Here is a 14,966-nt window from a genome sequence, read left to right as displayed (position 1 = left end):
ACCAGGCTGGTCTTGAACTCTTGGTCTCAAGCGATCCTCCCATCCTGGCTTCCCAAAGCGCTAGGATTACAGGTGTGAGCCACTGTGCCTGGCCAAGTTCTGTTAATTTAAAGAAAATATAGATCCTATGCTATTTAAGCTAAACTTGTATATTTAAAAAATCATAGAAATTATTTCTACAGAGCTTGTGTAACCCTGATACCAAAATCTGATGTGCTAGTTGGAGTTTGGCATAAGAAATAGAAACTCTTCCAAACATCATAGAAGAAGAGATTAAAAAAGGGGGTGTGGAGTTTGTAAAATTGTTGGAAGAGTTGAAGAGGCAAACTTCAAGCAGGGCCTTCTAAAATGATCCACAGAACACCAAAGAAGTAAATCTCCAGGACAGAAAGTCACAGAAGAGGAGGTGAGAATAAATGATGGATGTCAGGTGAGTAAATACACAACACACCTGCAAAGACAGAATTAACATGAGAAAATTGCAAATCAATCACCATCTTTTCCCTGGAATACAATTTCTCAGGGGTGTGGACTTGGTGTTGTTTACCATGGTGTACCTGGTAAGGTGAGTGTCTGATAAATTTGTAATGAATGCATAAATGATTAAATGACCATGTTGGGTTTACTATAGAAATTCAAAAATATGTCAGTATTAGTAAATATATTAATATAATTAATAACAATAATAGAAAGGTGAGGAAAAGTCTATAATCACCCTATAAGTGCTAACAATATATTTGATACAATTCAACATCTATTTGTAATCAAAGTTCTCAGTAACCTGAGATAAATCTGTACTCTATAATATCAGACACCAATCATCAACTTAACACATTATAAAAATATCCATAATATTCAGACACAATATAAAGTGTATCTCTGATACTTCTGCTCTTTGCCATTGTATTAGAGATCCTAGCCAATGAAACTAAACAGGTAAAATAAATCAGGTTTACTTTACTAGAAAGAAAAAGACCAAATTATCATTAAGTAGGTGATATAATTGTCTACTTGGAAAGTCTAACTGAATCAATTAAGAAACTAGGACAACTAATAAGAGCTAAGAAAGATGTCTGTGTGTGTAATAAATGAACAAGTTCCCCATATTTCAGCAATAATCAGGAACTACAATAGAAAAAAAATACAAACTACCTAGGAATAATTCAAACAAAATTTGTGGTGGACCTATATGAGTAAACTACAGGGTTTTTATTTTTTTATTTTTTTATTTTTTATTTGAGACATGCCTTCACGATGTTGTCCTGGCTGGTCTTGAACTCCTGGGCTCAAGCAATCCTCCTGCATTTGGCCTCCCAAAGTGCTAGGATTACAGACATCAGCCACCAAGACCAGCTAATACTATAAGGTTTACTGCAGGACATAAAATAAAATGCATAAACTAAAAAGCATGTGGTTTTTCTAGTTTCTAAATGTCATAAATTTCCAGTTCTAATTTTAAAATCTCTTTCTCTCTCCATATATGTATACGTATATATACGTATGTATGTATATATGTATATATAAGTATATGTGTATATATGTATGTGTATATATATACATATATATATACACACACCAATGTTTCACATTTTGGGAGAAATTAAGGATTATTTAATAAATGCTATTGGTACAATTAAGAGTTTAGTGACAGAAGTTTGATTTCCACCTTTTAACGTAAAATAAATTCCAGATGGACTATAGTTGATAAATAAACATCAAAATATTTTGAATAAAATGGGCCGGGTGTGGTGGCTCATGCCTGTAATCCCAGCACTTTGGGAGGTGAGCGGATCACTTGAGGCCAGAAGTTCAAGACCAGCCTGGCCAACATGGTGAAACCCAGTGTTTCTACTAAAAATAAAAAAAAATCAGCTGGGTGGTGGCACATGCCTGTAATCCCAGTTGTTCAGGAGGCTGAAGCACGAGAATCGCTTGAACCTGGGAGGTGGAGGCCGCAGTGAGCTGAGATTGGCAACAGAACAAGAACCTGTCTCAAAAAAAAAAAAAAGATTTTGATATTTCAGTATGTATAACTAATCTTCTATTTAAATTAGCCTTCTAAAACTTAGTCTTTATTGTTGAAAAGGGAACCAAGACCATAATGAACAAATCTATTTACTTAGGGCAAAATTTTTAATGAAAATAGAGAAATAAGAAAATATACATCAATATTTAATTTATCTTGGAATGGGGAAGGATTACCTGTGAACAACACAAAAGGAACATATTATGCTTTAAAAAATTTTATTTTTAATTACGAGTACATAACAGGTGCTAAATTTTATTTTAAATTATACACAAAAGATATTATAAAGAAAAACATGGGTGAAGTTAACTACACACAAGTTAAAGACCTATTGCAGGACATAAAATGGGCTTGTCTAAGGCCAGGCGCGGTGGCTCATGCCTGTAATTCCAGCACTTTGGGAGGCTGAGGCGAGCGGATCACTTGAGGTCAGGAGTTCGAGACCAGCCTGGCCAACACAGTGAAACCTCATCTCTACTAAAAGAAATGCAAAAATTAGCCAGGCATGGTGGCACACGCCTATAATCCCAGCTACTCAGGAGGCTGAGGCAGGAGAATCGCTTGAACCCCGGAGGTGGAGGTTGCAGTGAGCCGAGATGGCGACACTGCACTCCAGCCTGGGTGACACAGCTAGACTCTGTCAAAAAAAAAAAAAGGAGGGGGGCGAGTGGGTTTGGGGAGGGGGCTTGTCTAGTTGCCTAATCCAACTGCCATTCTCAACCCGCCCTGAAGTGCCTCACAATGGAAGCACTTGCTTTCCCAGATAAACGTCTGACTATGGATGGCCACATGAATCAGTTATGGCAAAGGAGGCATAAAGGCTGTTTCTGGAAAAGTTTCTACTTTGCAATCCACTGGGACAAACCTGCTGGTGTCTCAGTTCCTCTTGCTTCCTGCCTTGAATGTGCGCCACTATTGCTGCTGTATCCGCCACTAGGAGGCAGTAACGGTGAGATTGAAACTTAACATGCAAAGCAAATGAACCAGTGTTGTTTGTGGCAACCTAACTTGGGGCCATCTACCTCCAGGCTTCTTGGTATATGAGATAATTAAATGATTTTATTGCTTATATTGCTGTTAGTCGCTTATTTTGGTACTTGCAGATGAAAACATTGTAACTAAAATACGTCTGTATTTCTGCCACCAAAAAATTATAAATAAAATTACCAGCAAGCAAAGATGGAAAAAATATTTTCAACATATATGATAAATTAAAATTCAACGCCCTTAATAAAATAATAGTTAACTCCCCAAAGATGTACACTGGCCAAAAAGTGTATGAAAAACAATTTCCCCTTACTGGAAATTCACTGAATATAAATAAAATACAAATACCAAAGGACATTTCCAATCTATCAACTGGGAAATTTTAAAAGCCAGACTATAACTTCAAAGATTCAAGAAGGTTGAGGGGTGAGGGCAGAAGGGGTAATCTCAGGTATTGCTGGCAAAAGTGTACATTTAGTCTTTCAAGAGGCCAAATTGTCAATCTGTATCAAGGTGTAAAAACATGCAAAGTCTTTGATTTTGCAATTTTACTTCTAGGACTTTATCTTAAGGAAAGAATCATATTGAAAAACTAAGCTACAAAGATGTTCATCATAGTGTTGTTTATAATAGTGAAGAATTAGGAGCAACTTAAATGTCCAAACCAATAGACTGGTCAAACAATTTATGGTATGGATAGGGAAATACTATGCAAATATTAAATGTTACTGTAGAAAAATATTTAATGGCATAGGAAAATATGCTATATTAAGTGAGCCAACAGGTTACAAATCAGCATATAGACTATGCTCCCATTTAGAGTACTGTATATAGAAATATGCATAAAAGAAAGGCTGGGAGAAAATCCATCCAAATGTTAGCAATAGTTATTTATGTTGATGCCGTTGGAGGCTGTTAGGAATTTCTTTTGTTTTTATTTGTATATATTTTTCTGCAATAAACATGAATTGCCCTTGCATAAAAGATGATGCAAGTTTTAAAAGGGCTTCTAGTTCTGTGGAATGGAAAAGTTTGGAACCTCACCCCTTAACACCACCACCTCCCCTCCCCCCCTACCGCCGGATCCCGCAGCCTCTAGTCAGCCACCTCCTGGCTGACAGTGTCTCGGTTTTTCCGCCCGTCAGCTTCCCTCCCTCCCAGCTTCGTTTAATGCGGGCTCTGGAAAGCGCCGCTCGGGGAGCTCGGCTCTGGCTCTCTCTGGAGACAGAGACCAGCAGTGCCAGGCAAGCCGCGTCTCTTCCTGAGGGCGCAGGGCGAGGAGGGGCTCCCCGAGTTCTCTGTGAACCACTCATCAACGGGGGTTTGGCATAGAAACCGAAGATCCATTCCAGAGCTCCTCGAGATCTTCTTCAATTATCTAGCGAGTTCCGCGATCCATCCCAGCACGCGGCCGAGCAGCGAACCGCACTTGCGTTCGGGGTGCGCCCTACCCACTGCCGCGCGCAGCGCGGAGCCCCCAGCGCAGCCTCCTAGGAATGAAGTCGCATTCCCTCCCTAGGTGAGACCCCGCTCGGTGACCTACGGTGCCCTCTGACGCCCGCGTGCACCAAACAGCTTCCAAAGCACTTTCCTCACATACAATTCCATGCAGAACAAACAAAAAGCTGAGCACCCACTGCGCGATCCAGTCCCTGTGCCAGGCAAAGGAGCTGCAAGGACAAGCGAGTCAGAATCCCTGCCTCAGGAGCACACAGGTCGGGGGAAAGGAAACCCACCCCCATAGGAGACCCAGGACCCATGAATTCCATAAGCAGATGTGATCATCCTCATCTTACACCTGCAGATGCGGAAGGAAAGCAAGCGTTTATTGAACACCTACTGCGTGCCAGATACTTTCGCCTAAGCTGTCTTATCCGTAAGGCAAGCAAAGCTCTGGGGAATAAATATCCCCATTTTACCAGTAAGGGAGCTGAAATTCAGAGGAATAACATTCCCATTTAACTGGCTAGGAAACTGAGATTCAGAGGAGTAACATCAAATGCCAGAGACCTTATCAGTAAATACCAGCCTCTAACCTGGGTCTGCGGACACCAAAGTTTCTCCTTCGAGTGAGGACAACAGAAACGACCGAAATTGCCCGGGTTCAGATCCACGGAAAGTGGACCTCACGGGTTGTGAGGGTTTCTGGGCATCTAGTCCAGCGACCCCTACGCGGTGAGGCCAGCATTGCCCTATAAACGTTGCTCTAAGCACTTCCCGCGCGGGGTGACTGTCTGAACGCAGTGACCCCCAAGCCCTGTGACCCCCCTCTGCTCTCCTTTGGGAGAAAAGAGTAAGTGGAAGTTGTGTCCCCCTTCGAGGGTGGTACGGAGCTGCCCGGCCAGGAGAGCGATCTGTTTTCCCAGCTGGCTCTGACGGTTTCCGTGGGTGCCATGTGCCCTGCGCCCTGGACCCACTCGCGCCCCGAAATGATTGCCCGGCTCCCAGCAGGTGAGGGGTTGGGGATGGAGGGTTCCGTGAGCCAGAAATGGAATTTCTAGGCCTTGGGCTGTGTTTGGGGAGATCCCATGATTAGAAGTCCAGTTTGCACCGTCAAAGACGTCTTGAAACCCGTGCACTCTATGCAAGTGACTTTCCTGGATTTTCTCTCTTGCCACCTGAGTGAGGTGTGCCAGTGTGGGTGGAGGTGATCGTGGTGGTGTGCGAGTGCGTGTATGTGTGTTGGAGGAGGTTGCCTAGTACTAAATGGAATGAAATTCTAGATGGTGTCATATTTGCAGCTGACCCCCGCCGCCAAAGTCTCCCCCATCCTCAAATCCAGGAGGCGGGAGTCGCGGTGACTAGTATATTATGGAGAAGAAAGTTGGATCTGAAAGCCAAGGGTGTGTTTATGGGGGCCTGGAGGAAAAGGCTGCCGGGTTGGGGGTGGGGCAGCAGTGAGCGGGAGCTTTTTGTCACCCCTCCCTTAACCGAGGAGGGCCCCGGGCACACGGGGCGCTGCGTGCGTGCGGGGCCGGGTGAGCGCTTATGCATGTGTGTTCGTCAGTGTACGTGTGAAATGTGGCGGCGCCGGCCGCAGCAGAGTGTGCGCTCGGTAAAAATATGAATAATCAACACATCGCTCACACCTCCGCCGAGATCCGGGAAGGAGCTGGGAGGTCCCTCGGGCTTTCCCCTGCCGGCTGGCGGGCACCACCAGGAAAAGGGGGGCATTTCAGAGTAGCTCTTCGGTTATCACTGAGCTAAGAAACCGGAAAAAAAGAAAAAAAGTCACATTTAACTTTTTCTTTCTGAAGGCCTTCTGTTGCACCCTATTGTTGAGTATTAGAAGTGGAAGATCGGGGAGGATCCTTATTCCCCATTTAGCAGCTGGGATGCCACTTGTCATCTCCCACCCTCATTTTGCTTATCTGTAAAATGGGGGCAAACAAATCAATAAATTCCACTTGAAGTGTTGCTGTGAAGTTTAAGGGAGAGAAAGGGCCTGGGTAAGTCCTGCCTCTGATCGTTAGTACCTTCCTCTTGGTCTTCCCTTTCACGGAGACCAGCATGATCAGGTCTTTTAATGCTGGTCAACTTGCTCCGATCGCTGCACCGTAAATAGTGATGACAGATGCCACCGCCTTCATGCACAGTTCCCTGAAAGGGGCTGCAACCGGCCGATTTACCCCAGCACGGCCCCCAGCAGGGGCTTCACGTGAAAGTCACCCCTCCCACCTGGGAAATCGGGTCCCTAGGTTCGCGTGGAAGCTATCAATCACTTCTCTATCCAAACAGCCTGCCCCACAGCACACACACCTCCCGGGGCTCTATTTCCGCGTGGGCACCCGCGCTCCCCAAGCTGCTGCTGCGAGAATTTGTTCTCTTGACCTTTCCGCTTTGCTTCCTCGCTCGCTCGTTCTGCACCCGGAATAAGATGGGAAAGAGGGATATTTCTGAAGAAGAATACCAGGGGGAGGAGGAGCAGAGGAGAGGAAGACGAGGAGGAAGACTTTCTGGAGTTGCCAAGTGTTAGGGTAGAGTTGAATCTGGCTCCTCCAGTCTATTTTGGGTAAACTTACTGCAGTGCCCCGACTGGCCTGGATACAACCGACATCAAGTGTCTCTAAAACGTTCCTCCACGACTCAGTATTTCTGCAGCTGTTCCCGCTCGAATCTCCTTCACTATGTGAAAACAAAAGAAGCGAATCCACTTCTTACCCAAATTGTCCTATAAGGGAGATGTTTGGTATTGACCGCGGAGTCCCCCTGAGATATTTGTCGTGCATTTATGAATAGTTTCTTTTCTCCCACCCTCTCTAGGGAATTTGCATTTATAGAACATACAAATCTAGTTTCCGGAAGAAAATGCCAAAGTTGCAATTTGGTGTGAGAGTTAATGAAGTTCGATATTTAAAAAAAGCATTTCATAAAGAATTGTGAGTTAAATATTCGGCAGGTCTCTGATATGCCAAGTAAAGATATTTCTTTGTAGTCGGACAAAGAGTAAAGGTTCCAGCCTAAAAAATAAAAAACCCAAAATTGTAAAATTCACGTTCGAAGAGAGGCCACGGGGACAGCCACTTTTTCCGTTTATAAAACCTAGACCGGCTCTCCCTGTGAATTGAATTCCCGGGCTACTGTCTGGCTCTGTGCTTCGGCACGGGGGTATGTGTCTGGAAGAGGGGGTGAAGGTCGTATTTAGGGGTGTGTTCTGGCATCTCTGAATTCACCCCAGTGTCCCGCCGGACAGGACACAGCCAGGAGAGCAGTTTCTAAGTAAAATTTCCGAACCTCTGATCGGGAGGAGAGACTTGGTGCCCAGATGATTGGACCGGACGAGATTGGGCAAAGGGGCTTAAAACCAATTAAGAGGAAATCGAACATATCGCACTGGGTTGCAGACGTGAAACAGGAACATGAAAAAAATGGGGGTGCGGGTCATTTGGGAAGGGTAAATGAAGAAGGGGACAGGGTAAAAGACAGACACCCTCAGTTTTGTATAAATAGATTGTGAATAATTTTAATCATAGTGTTCATTTTGGATTTTTCTTGACCCGGGCTAGAGGCAGAACCGAGCTAGTTGGCCGGAGCCTGAGAAGCGTGTGGGCTCCGCAGCCCCGCGGGACTGGGCTTCCCGGGCCGCAGCTGCGCTTGCCAGGCCCCCGCGCGGCTCGGGGCAGGTTTTGTGTTGCACGAGATCGAAAAGGAGGTTTGTTTGCGGGTAGCTGGAGGTGATAGAGGTGGGAGGGACCCTCCAGGAGCAGCCGCAGCTGCTCACTCCCCCAACCAACCCATGTTTCACGCGCGTGGCGGACTCTGCGAGCATTCCTCCCCAAAACCTATATAGACACAATTAAGCCCAACTGGGTTGGCCGAAACGCCGCCACGCTGGGCCCAAGGCAGTCCTTGTCCCCTCACGCTCGCGCAGGCACTTCAGCCAGGCCAACAGGGAACTTCAACGCCCGCAGCATCCCTGGAGCTCCCAGCAGCACTGTCGCGGGGGGCGCCCTTAGCGCAGCCGGCAAGTAGTGGGGAGGCCCCACTCTGTCAAAGTTCGGGACCACGGCTCCCCCAGATTCCTCCCAGCGGGGCACCGAGGCCCCTGAGCGCGTCTCGGGGGGTTGGCTGGGAGGAGGGGCGCCCGCCGAGCGCGGCCCGTCTGTTTTGGGGCTGGCAGCAGGGAGCTGGGAGAAAGGAACAATTCATTCGCTTCCTGAGGGGGCATAATTTGGGTGGCAGCTGTTACCGCCGAGAAAAGCTGGCGCCCTCGACCCTGACTTTGCCCTTTAACCCCAGCCAACCTGAGCCTGAGGGGTAAACTGTTGGGGCTCGGCCCAGGCCCACTGCTGACCAGAGGCCCCTCCGGGTGCCCTGCGCACCTTTCCGGGGCAACGTGGAGGTACAGCCGATCAAAGCCCCCTTGAAAAAAAAATCACCGGGCTCATAGGCGTGTCTTGAAGGGCTCACGGCTGTTCCACACTCTCTGCCAAGGAACTCAAGGCTTTGGCCCCGCTGGGCGCAGACCCTAGACGAAAGGGGTGCGGGGGAGTTGCTTGAGGTTCGGAGAGATTTATAGAGACGGTAGAAGACTCCAGGTGGTCAGTTTTTGCTGGGACCGAAATTCTCCGTAAAACCTGCATGTAACAGAGAATTGCCGAGTTGAAACAGGGCAGTGAATCTCATCCCTACAAATTTCCCTCCCCACCCTCTTCTTCCTTTGGACACTCCTGTCTTACTTGGCTTTTACTAGCCACCCGATCCATTTCCCAATCGCCCTGTATGGCTCTCCCGCCCCTTCTAGTCCAACAGGGAGGACCAAGCCAGAGCTCTGGGGTCCGGGTACCACAGTCAACACAACCCAGAAGCGGGGGGTTTACCTTTTCTACCTTCCCCCAAATCAATGACCCCAGCCCCTGGATCCCGGGGCCTGTGCAGAGACGGTCCGTGCACCCGCCCCGCAAACTCCCTAACCCCCTATCGGTTTTCAAGCAAATCTCCGCAGTTCGGACCAGCACTTCCTAGTCGCAATCCCGCGCACGCAGCGTGGTGCCGTGGTTTGTCCCTTGGGGGAGGTGGAGGCGCGCACCAGTCCCTTTCTCAAGAGAGCCGAGTTTTCTTTAAGTGCAAGCTTCCTGTCAGCCTAGGCAAACCAGTTGCAAGGCGCTGTGTCCTCTAGCGGCAAACTCTAGCAGTTCATTTGAGAGCGCTCACCTACACCTAAGGGATCTGGTCTCTCAAATCTGAGACCTAAGAGGGGAGAAAGTGCCCTGAACCGTCCAGGCGCTAGCAAATGCCCTCCCCGTAATGAGACCGGGAGACTCGCGCGCAATCGCTCGAACTACGAACAGCTGATTGTCTCCTCCACGGCAGATGGTCTTTGAGCACAGATTTGCATTCATTGTCTTCAAATCTGTTTTCCCGCTGGTGTTCTAGATTTCAGCAGCAGATCTATGCACAGGTCAGAATACAAAAGGAGAAACAAGAAAATGACACCCAGCCAGGAGGATGTTTAATAGGCACCGCGAGCAGCCCGGCGCAGTTAAAAAACCGTCTAGGGTTTCAGCTGTTCGGTGAGGCTGCTGCCACCGCCTGCCGGCCACCATCCCGCGGCCAGCACCGCGGCGACCGCGCGCGGTGGGCGAAGTTTCCAGGACTCCCCCGTCCCTCCCCGCCCACTACCGGGGGCTTCGGGAACGGAGAGGTGGGGAGGGAACCGGAGGACCCGCGGGACTACGCCCCGGCCTCTCGCGCACTCAGCCCGCCTCGATCTGTCAGCCACCTCTCCTCCACACGGGTGCGACTGCCGCTCGCGCCCGCCCGCCGGCTGGTGTTTTCCTTAGCTCCTGGACCGTTTTCCCCAGCACTGTATTTGAGCAGCACTTGCCCCTCGCTCGTCCGCCCCACCCCGCCCCCCGCCCCCCGCCTTCATTCATATGTTCTCCCCTCTCAGCAACGTGCAAGCCGCACACAACATCTGATATCACCATGGAACTCCAGGAGACCTGGGGGAGCCATTCAGGGAGCTGGGTGCTCTGGGGGACGTTTGCACAAAACATAAGCACATGTGGCCACGCTCACAAGCATGCACAGATCCGAACCCCGGGAACGAACGTGCCTCCCGGCAGGCTACAAAAACCTACATCTAGAGGCAGGATCCAGGGAGGCTTCCCGCAGCCAGGCCGAACCCCTGCGTCCCCAGCCCGCAGAGACCCGCTACCCTTAGTCAGTGCAGGGTGTGGGGACCCCCCAATCCTGCGCACGCACACGGGGTTCGTGCAAGGACTCGACGCCCGCAGCTTTCTGTCCCCTTTCACCTCCCGGAGTCCCGGCAGCGCAGAGCGCGGCGCGCGGCGCCGGTGGACGTCGGCCCGGCTTGCCAGGCGCCGGCCAATCCCGCGCGTCCATGCAAATGAGGCTCCTTATCGGGCCGCAGCTCCGCCTCCCGCAGCCAGGGCCGTAGTAACCCATTCATGGGGCCCGCGCGCGGCTGCAGCCTGGCTCCGTGGCGCTCGCAGCCACTGCCTCCTCTCGGCTCCGGGTCTTCCCCTTCCTTTTACAACTGATCCTGTTGGGGATTTTTTTTTTTTTTTTTTCTAAATTGGAAAGGTGGGGAGGAGCAGGGAGGGGGGACCTGGAGGAAGAGGAGAGATTAGGCAGCCATCAATTTCCTCCAGTTTCTCCCAGAACAGGTGATGCTTCTAAATAGTGATCACTTTCAGGAGGCAGCACTGCAGCTGGAAGGATGCGAGCGACCTAGAGTGGAGGGGCTGAGGCGGCAGATCTGAACTTGCGGAGGATAAGAACCCAAACTTTGACTACATCAGTCCGCACCTCGCCAGTGAAGCAAAGGACGGGTTATCTTTTTTTTTTTCTTTCTAAGACTCAAGTTTGGGCACTTGATCCCTTTTCTTGGATTGCTTTGGAGGAGACGATTTGCTGGCAACTTTGGGAACAGTCAGGACTGTGTTGTAACTCTTACTTGTAAAGCGACAGTAGAGGATCAGACTTTTTAAATGTTTGGAATTCAAGATACTTTAGGAAGAGGACCAGCTCTGAAAGAGAAATCGCTGGGCGCCGAGATGGATTCGGTCAGGTCCTGGGTCCGGAATGTCGGAGTGGTGGACGCTAATGTCGCGGCGCAGAGGTAACGACACGGCCGCGCAATTATTATGCTGTCTCTCGCTCTTACGGTCTGTCTCTCCGTGTGCACCCACCCCCCCCCGCTCCCTGTGCCTTTCTCTCTCCCTGTGCCCCCATCTGTCGCCCAGGCCCTGCGCGCTGGGGCTCGCCCTCGGGCAAGCAGATCGCTGCAGTCAGGCGAACGCTCACCCGGCAGCCAGCACTCGAGTTTCTGAACTGCCTGGGTCGTAGGCGTTTCTCTCCTTCTCCTTTACCACAGTCCACTCTTTGCAAGGAAAAATAACAAAGTAGCCCCCAACATCTCCCAGCTCAGCCCCTAGTCCTGCAAGCCGAGCCGGCCTGGCCCCGAGCGGAGCGTGAACACCGGCGCTGGCAGTGGCGGCGCGGGAGGAAAGCCGGCTTCCCGGCCACTCTTGGCTTCGCCACGCCGCCTACGAGCGCCTGCCTCCCGCATCTTGCTGGGCGATTCCTGGAGCCCGGGAGGCCGGCGGCCAGAGGGTGGCGGAGGCGAGGGGAGCGGGAGAAACCGGAGCGGCTGCCCGGGAAGGTGAGGCGGCCGGGAGCTCTGGGAGGGGGGACAGGCTGGAGGGTCCCGGCTCAAAGATAAAACAGTGAGCCAGACGAACGGAGCTGGGGAGCTGGAGAAAAGAAGAGATTTAAAAGAAGAGAAAATACTGAGTCACATTAGAAAGAGTTGCGGAAGAAGAAAGAGGCGAGAAAAGGCGACCAGCAGCTAGACTGGCTCAGGGATCGCCAGCCTCTGGTTTTGCGGATCCCTGAAGTTGACTTTGTGTCTAGGCGTCTGCGTGCTGGGATAGTAAATACCATGTCCGGGGTGCCACCCTACGAAGACATTACGGTCCCACTGTCTCATCACCACTACTGAGTTGGGATTTGTGGCCTCCAGGTCCTTGTCTGCGAGAGAGGCAGCCCTTCTACCCCCAAAGAGCCGATGAACTTCTTCCACTACCCTCGCTTCCCCTGCTGCCCTCCTGGCATCCTACATTTAAGTGCCAACATCACACGGAGAAATGATCCCTTTCCCAAACTGGCCAGGTGTCCCGAGTAGAGCGAACCGGCCTCCACCCTTGGAGGGGAGAAAGCAGAAGTCTTATGGCTCCGGGACTTGGGCCGGCGGCGGTTGCGTGCCTCCCGTGGCCCGGGGAGCGCGGATTTCTCTCCGGCGGATCGCACAGAGCGGCGGCCGCGGCTTGCCGCAGCGCTCCGGGACTGGCCCGCCTGCGAGCTAAGGGAAATAAAGCAGCACCGCAGAGCCGACTGTGCCGCGCATTTCCTTAGCCGGGCTCCTTAAAAACGCCTCCCTCGCTTTCCTTCCTTCCCGGGATCAAAAAGTTTGTTGAAGCTGGAAGGAGCAGACTTAGTGGGGGAGATCTTAGCCAAAATGTTACCCGTTTCAAAAGGGTGAATGAAGGTGCTTGCGCACCGGGGTTCAACCTGGGAGACCCCAGCGCCGCAGGGCAGCTCCCGCAATCTGTGCGTTCGCCTGAGCCCCAAGTCTTCGGTGAAATGGGATCTGATGGCCAGGTCGGCTGTGACTGCGACCGGTTGGCTGGGAAGCGTGTGCACACGCTCAGCACGCTCGAGGGCGCCTTCCGGGTCCCCCAACTTGGGTTTCACAGTCACTGGGTTCGGCTGGCGCCGCCGGAAAACGCAGCTTGAGTGGGGATCGCGTTGGCTCCAGGAAAGGAGGTTCTCGCCTTTTAACAGTTTGGCTTTTCCCCACTTAGCACCTCTGGGAGCGAGGGCCCCCTATGTCGGTCATCTCATTTGCGGTGGCCAGCGATCCCCGGGGCTGGTCGCCAGGATTCCGCCCTGTCTCTGTCCCAGGCACAACTTTTCGGAAGAGCGAGGCAAGCAGCCCAAGGACCCAGACCTGGACTCTGTGTTACTCTCCCGCCTGCCCCTTGGGGTTCTTACCCACTACCTTTCCCAGTCAGCATTTGGGCGTTGTGGGCAGTGGGTCCAGGACGGATAACTCGAATTAATACGAAATAAAATGGTGGCTTCTTCCAAAGCAAAGGAGGCACTTATTCCCCTAACCCTGGGCCCCAGCTCTGCATCCTGATACACCCAGCAATACCACATGAGGGAGTGGATGGAGACAGTCCCGCGGTATAGGACGCGGGCTACCTCCTTAGGGGACCACTCTGGGCCTCTGTCTGCAGCCCAGGTCTTTCGGTTTCGACTAAAGACGGGATGGTGAGTGGCCCAGCGGTGGGATGCCGGACCACTGGGTGGTGTCAGAGACCCCAGGCGTCAACCCTGCCACCTAACCCCCGTGGCCACAGTGACTCCTTTAAGGAGTCTCCTCTTCCTTATCCGAATTGGAAAAAAGGCCCGAAGGGTTCAGAACCTTGGATCTGGGAAGTGGACCCTTTACCCCGCTGCAGTGTTGTGGGCGGTTAGTAACATCGCCTTTTTGTCCTTCCCCGTGTCTTGTGTTCCCCCGTTTGTCTCCCTATGCAGCGGGGTCGCCCTGTCCCGGGCCCACTTTGAGAAGCAGCCTCCTTCCAACTTGAGGAAATCCAACTTCTTTCACTTCGTCCTGGCGCTCTATGACAGGCAGGGCCAGCCGGTGGAGATCGAGCGTACGGCCTTCGTGGACTTTGTGGAGAATGACAAAGTAAGCGGAAAGTACCCCCCAAACCCCGCGGCCTAATAACTCCCTCTTTGCGAAGCACTAAAGATTCCATCTGTCACTCTAGCGACACTTTTCCACTCTCATCATCAGGGATGATAAATCGAGGCTACTCACCCTCAGCCTCTAAATCAGTCGATTTCCCGAACCTCCTCCCACCCCCACTCCCCCACCTGGTGCTGGAGGAGCGCTCCCGGCTCTGCGCACCGAGCCTGGAGCCCTTAGTAGCGCCTGGTTATGGACTGACGGCGGAGCAAACGCCCTTCGGACTAGTTAAAAAGTACACCCAAGGCCGCCGCTCCACTTCTCTGGGTTAATTTTAATTATTTTGCACCTGCGAGAGCCAGGTGGCCTGAGTTGCAGTACTAAGTGGAAACCGGGAGCCCAGCCTTGGCTTGCCTTCGGGCTGTGTCTTCCCTCCTGTTCTGTTCTCCAAGGCAGCGCCTCCTCCAAACTCAAGCCTGGAATTGGGGGCTGGATTCGGTCTCAAATGAAGGACAGTCCGCCGAAACCCATGTGTGACCAAAGGAAAATCCCTTGCCCTTTCTGGGTCTCCGTGTCCCCAGCTGTACAATGTGAGCTTTAGAGTAGGCGCTTCCCAAAATTCCTCCTGAACCTGGAACTCAGTCCCTGAGCTCGTGGCCCTGCGAGCGCAGTCCTCGCGGGATAGGCCCGAATACTGCCTTTCCAAATGACAAGTCCCTTCACTTT

General features: G+C 51.2%; 1 protein-coding gene and 1 long non-coding RNA gene across 3 annotated transcripts in view; one reads left to right on the top strand and one right to left on the bottom strand.

Moving 5' to 3' along the window:
• Positions 1 to 7,712: 7,712 nt before the first annotated feature.
• LOC103891292 (uncharacterized) lies at positions 7,713 to 10,778 on the bottom strand. 2 transcript variants are annotated; one of them, XR_008527831.2, is made up of 3 exons: positions 10,597 to 10,778; positions 9,466 to 9,904; positions 7,713 to 9,090 (listed from the first exon to the last, which is right to left on the bottom strand). It is a non-coding gene; the product is annotated as an uncharacterized LOC103891292 (long non-coding RNA). The 2 variants fall into 2 exon arrangements; XR_655539.3 differs by having other exon boundaries at positions 7,716 to 9,090; positions 9,803 to 9,904.
• A 128-nt stretch (positions 10,779 to 10,906) lies between these two features.
• EBF2 (EBF transcription factor 2) overlaps positions 10,907 to 14,966 on the top strand; it is a 207,656-nt gene continuing 203,596 nt past the window's right edge. Inside the window, exons 1-2 of the mRNA XM_002818920.6 lie at positions 10,907 to 11,600; positions 14,084 to 14,240. Of these exons, the coding sequence (XP_002818966.1) occupies positions 11,470 to 11,600; positions 14,084 to 14,240 (288 nt within the window). The 5' untranslated portion in view covers positions 10,907 to 11,469. The remainder of the gene's footprint in view (positions 11,601 to 14,083; positions 14,241 to 14,966) is intronic.

Source organism: Pongo abelii, chromosome 7 (genome assembly GCF_028885655.2).
Source record: "Pongo abelii isolate AG06213 chromosome 7, NHGRI_mPonAbe1-v2.0_pri, whole genome shotgun sequence".
Lineage (NCBI taxonomy): Eukaryota > Metazoa > Chordata > Mammalia > Primates > Hominidae > Pongo > Pongo abelii.
Note: the sequence above shows the minus strand (reverse complement) of the source record. Positions and strands in the feature narration are given on the sequence as shown.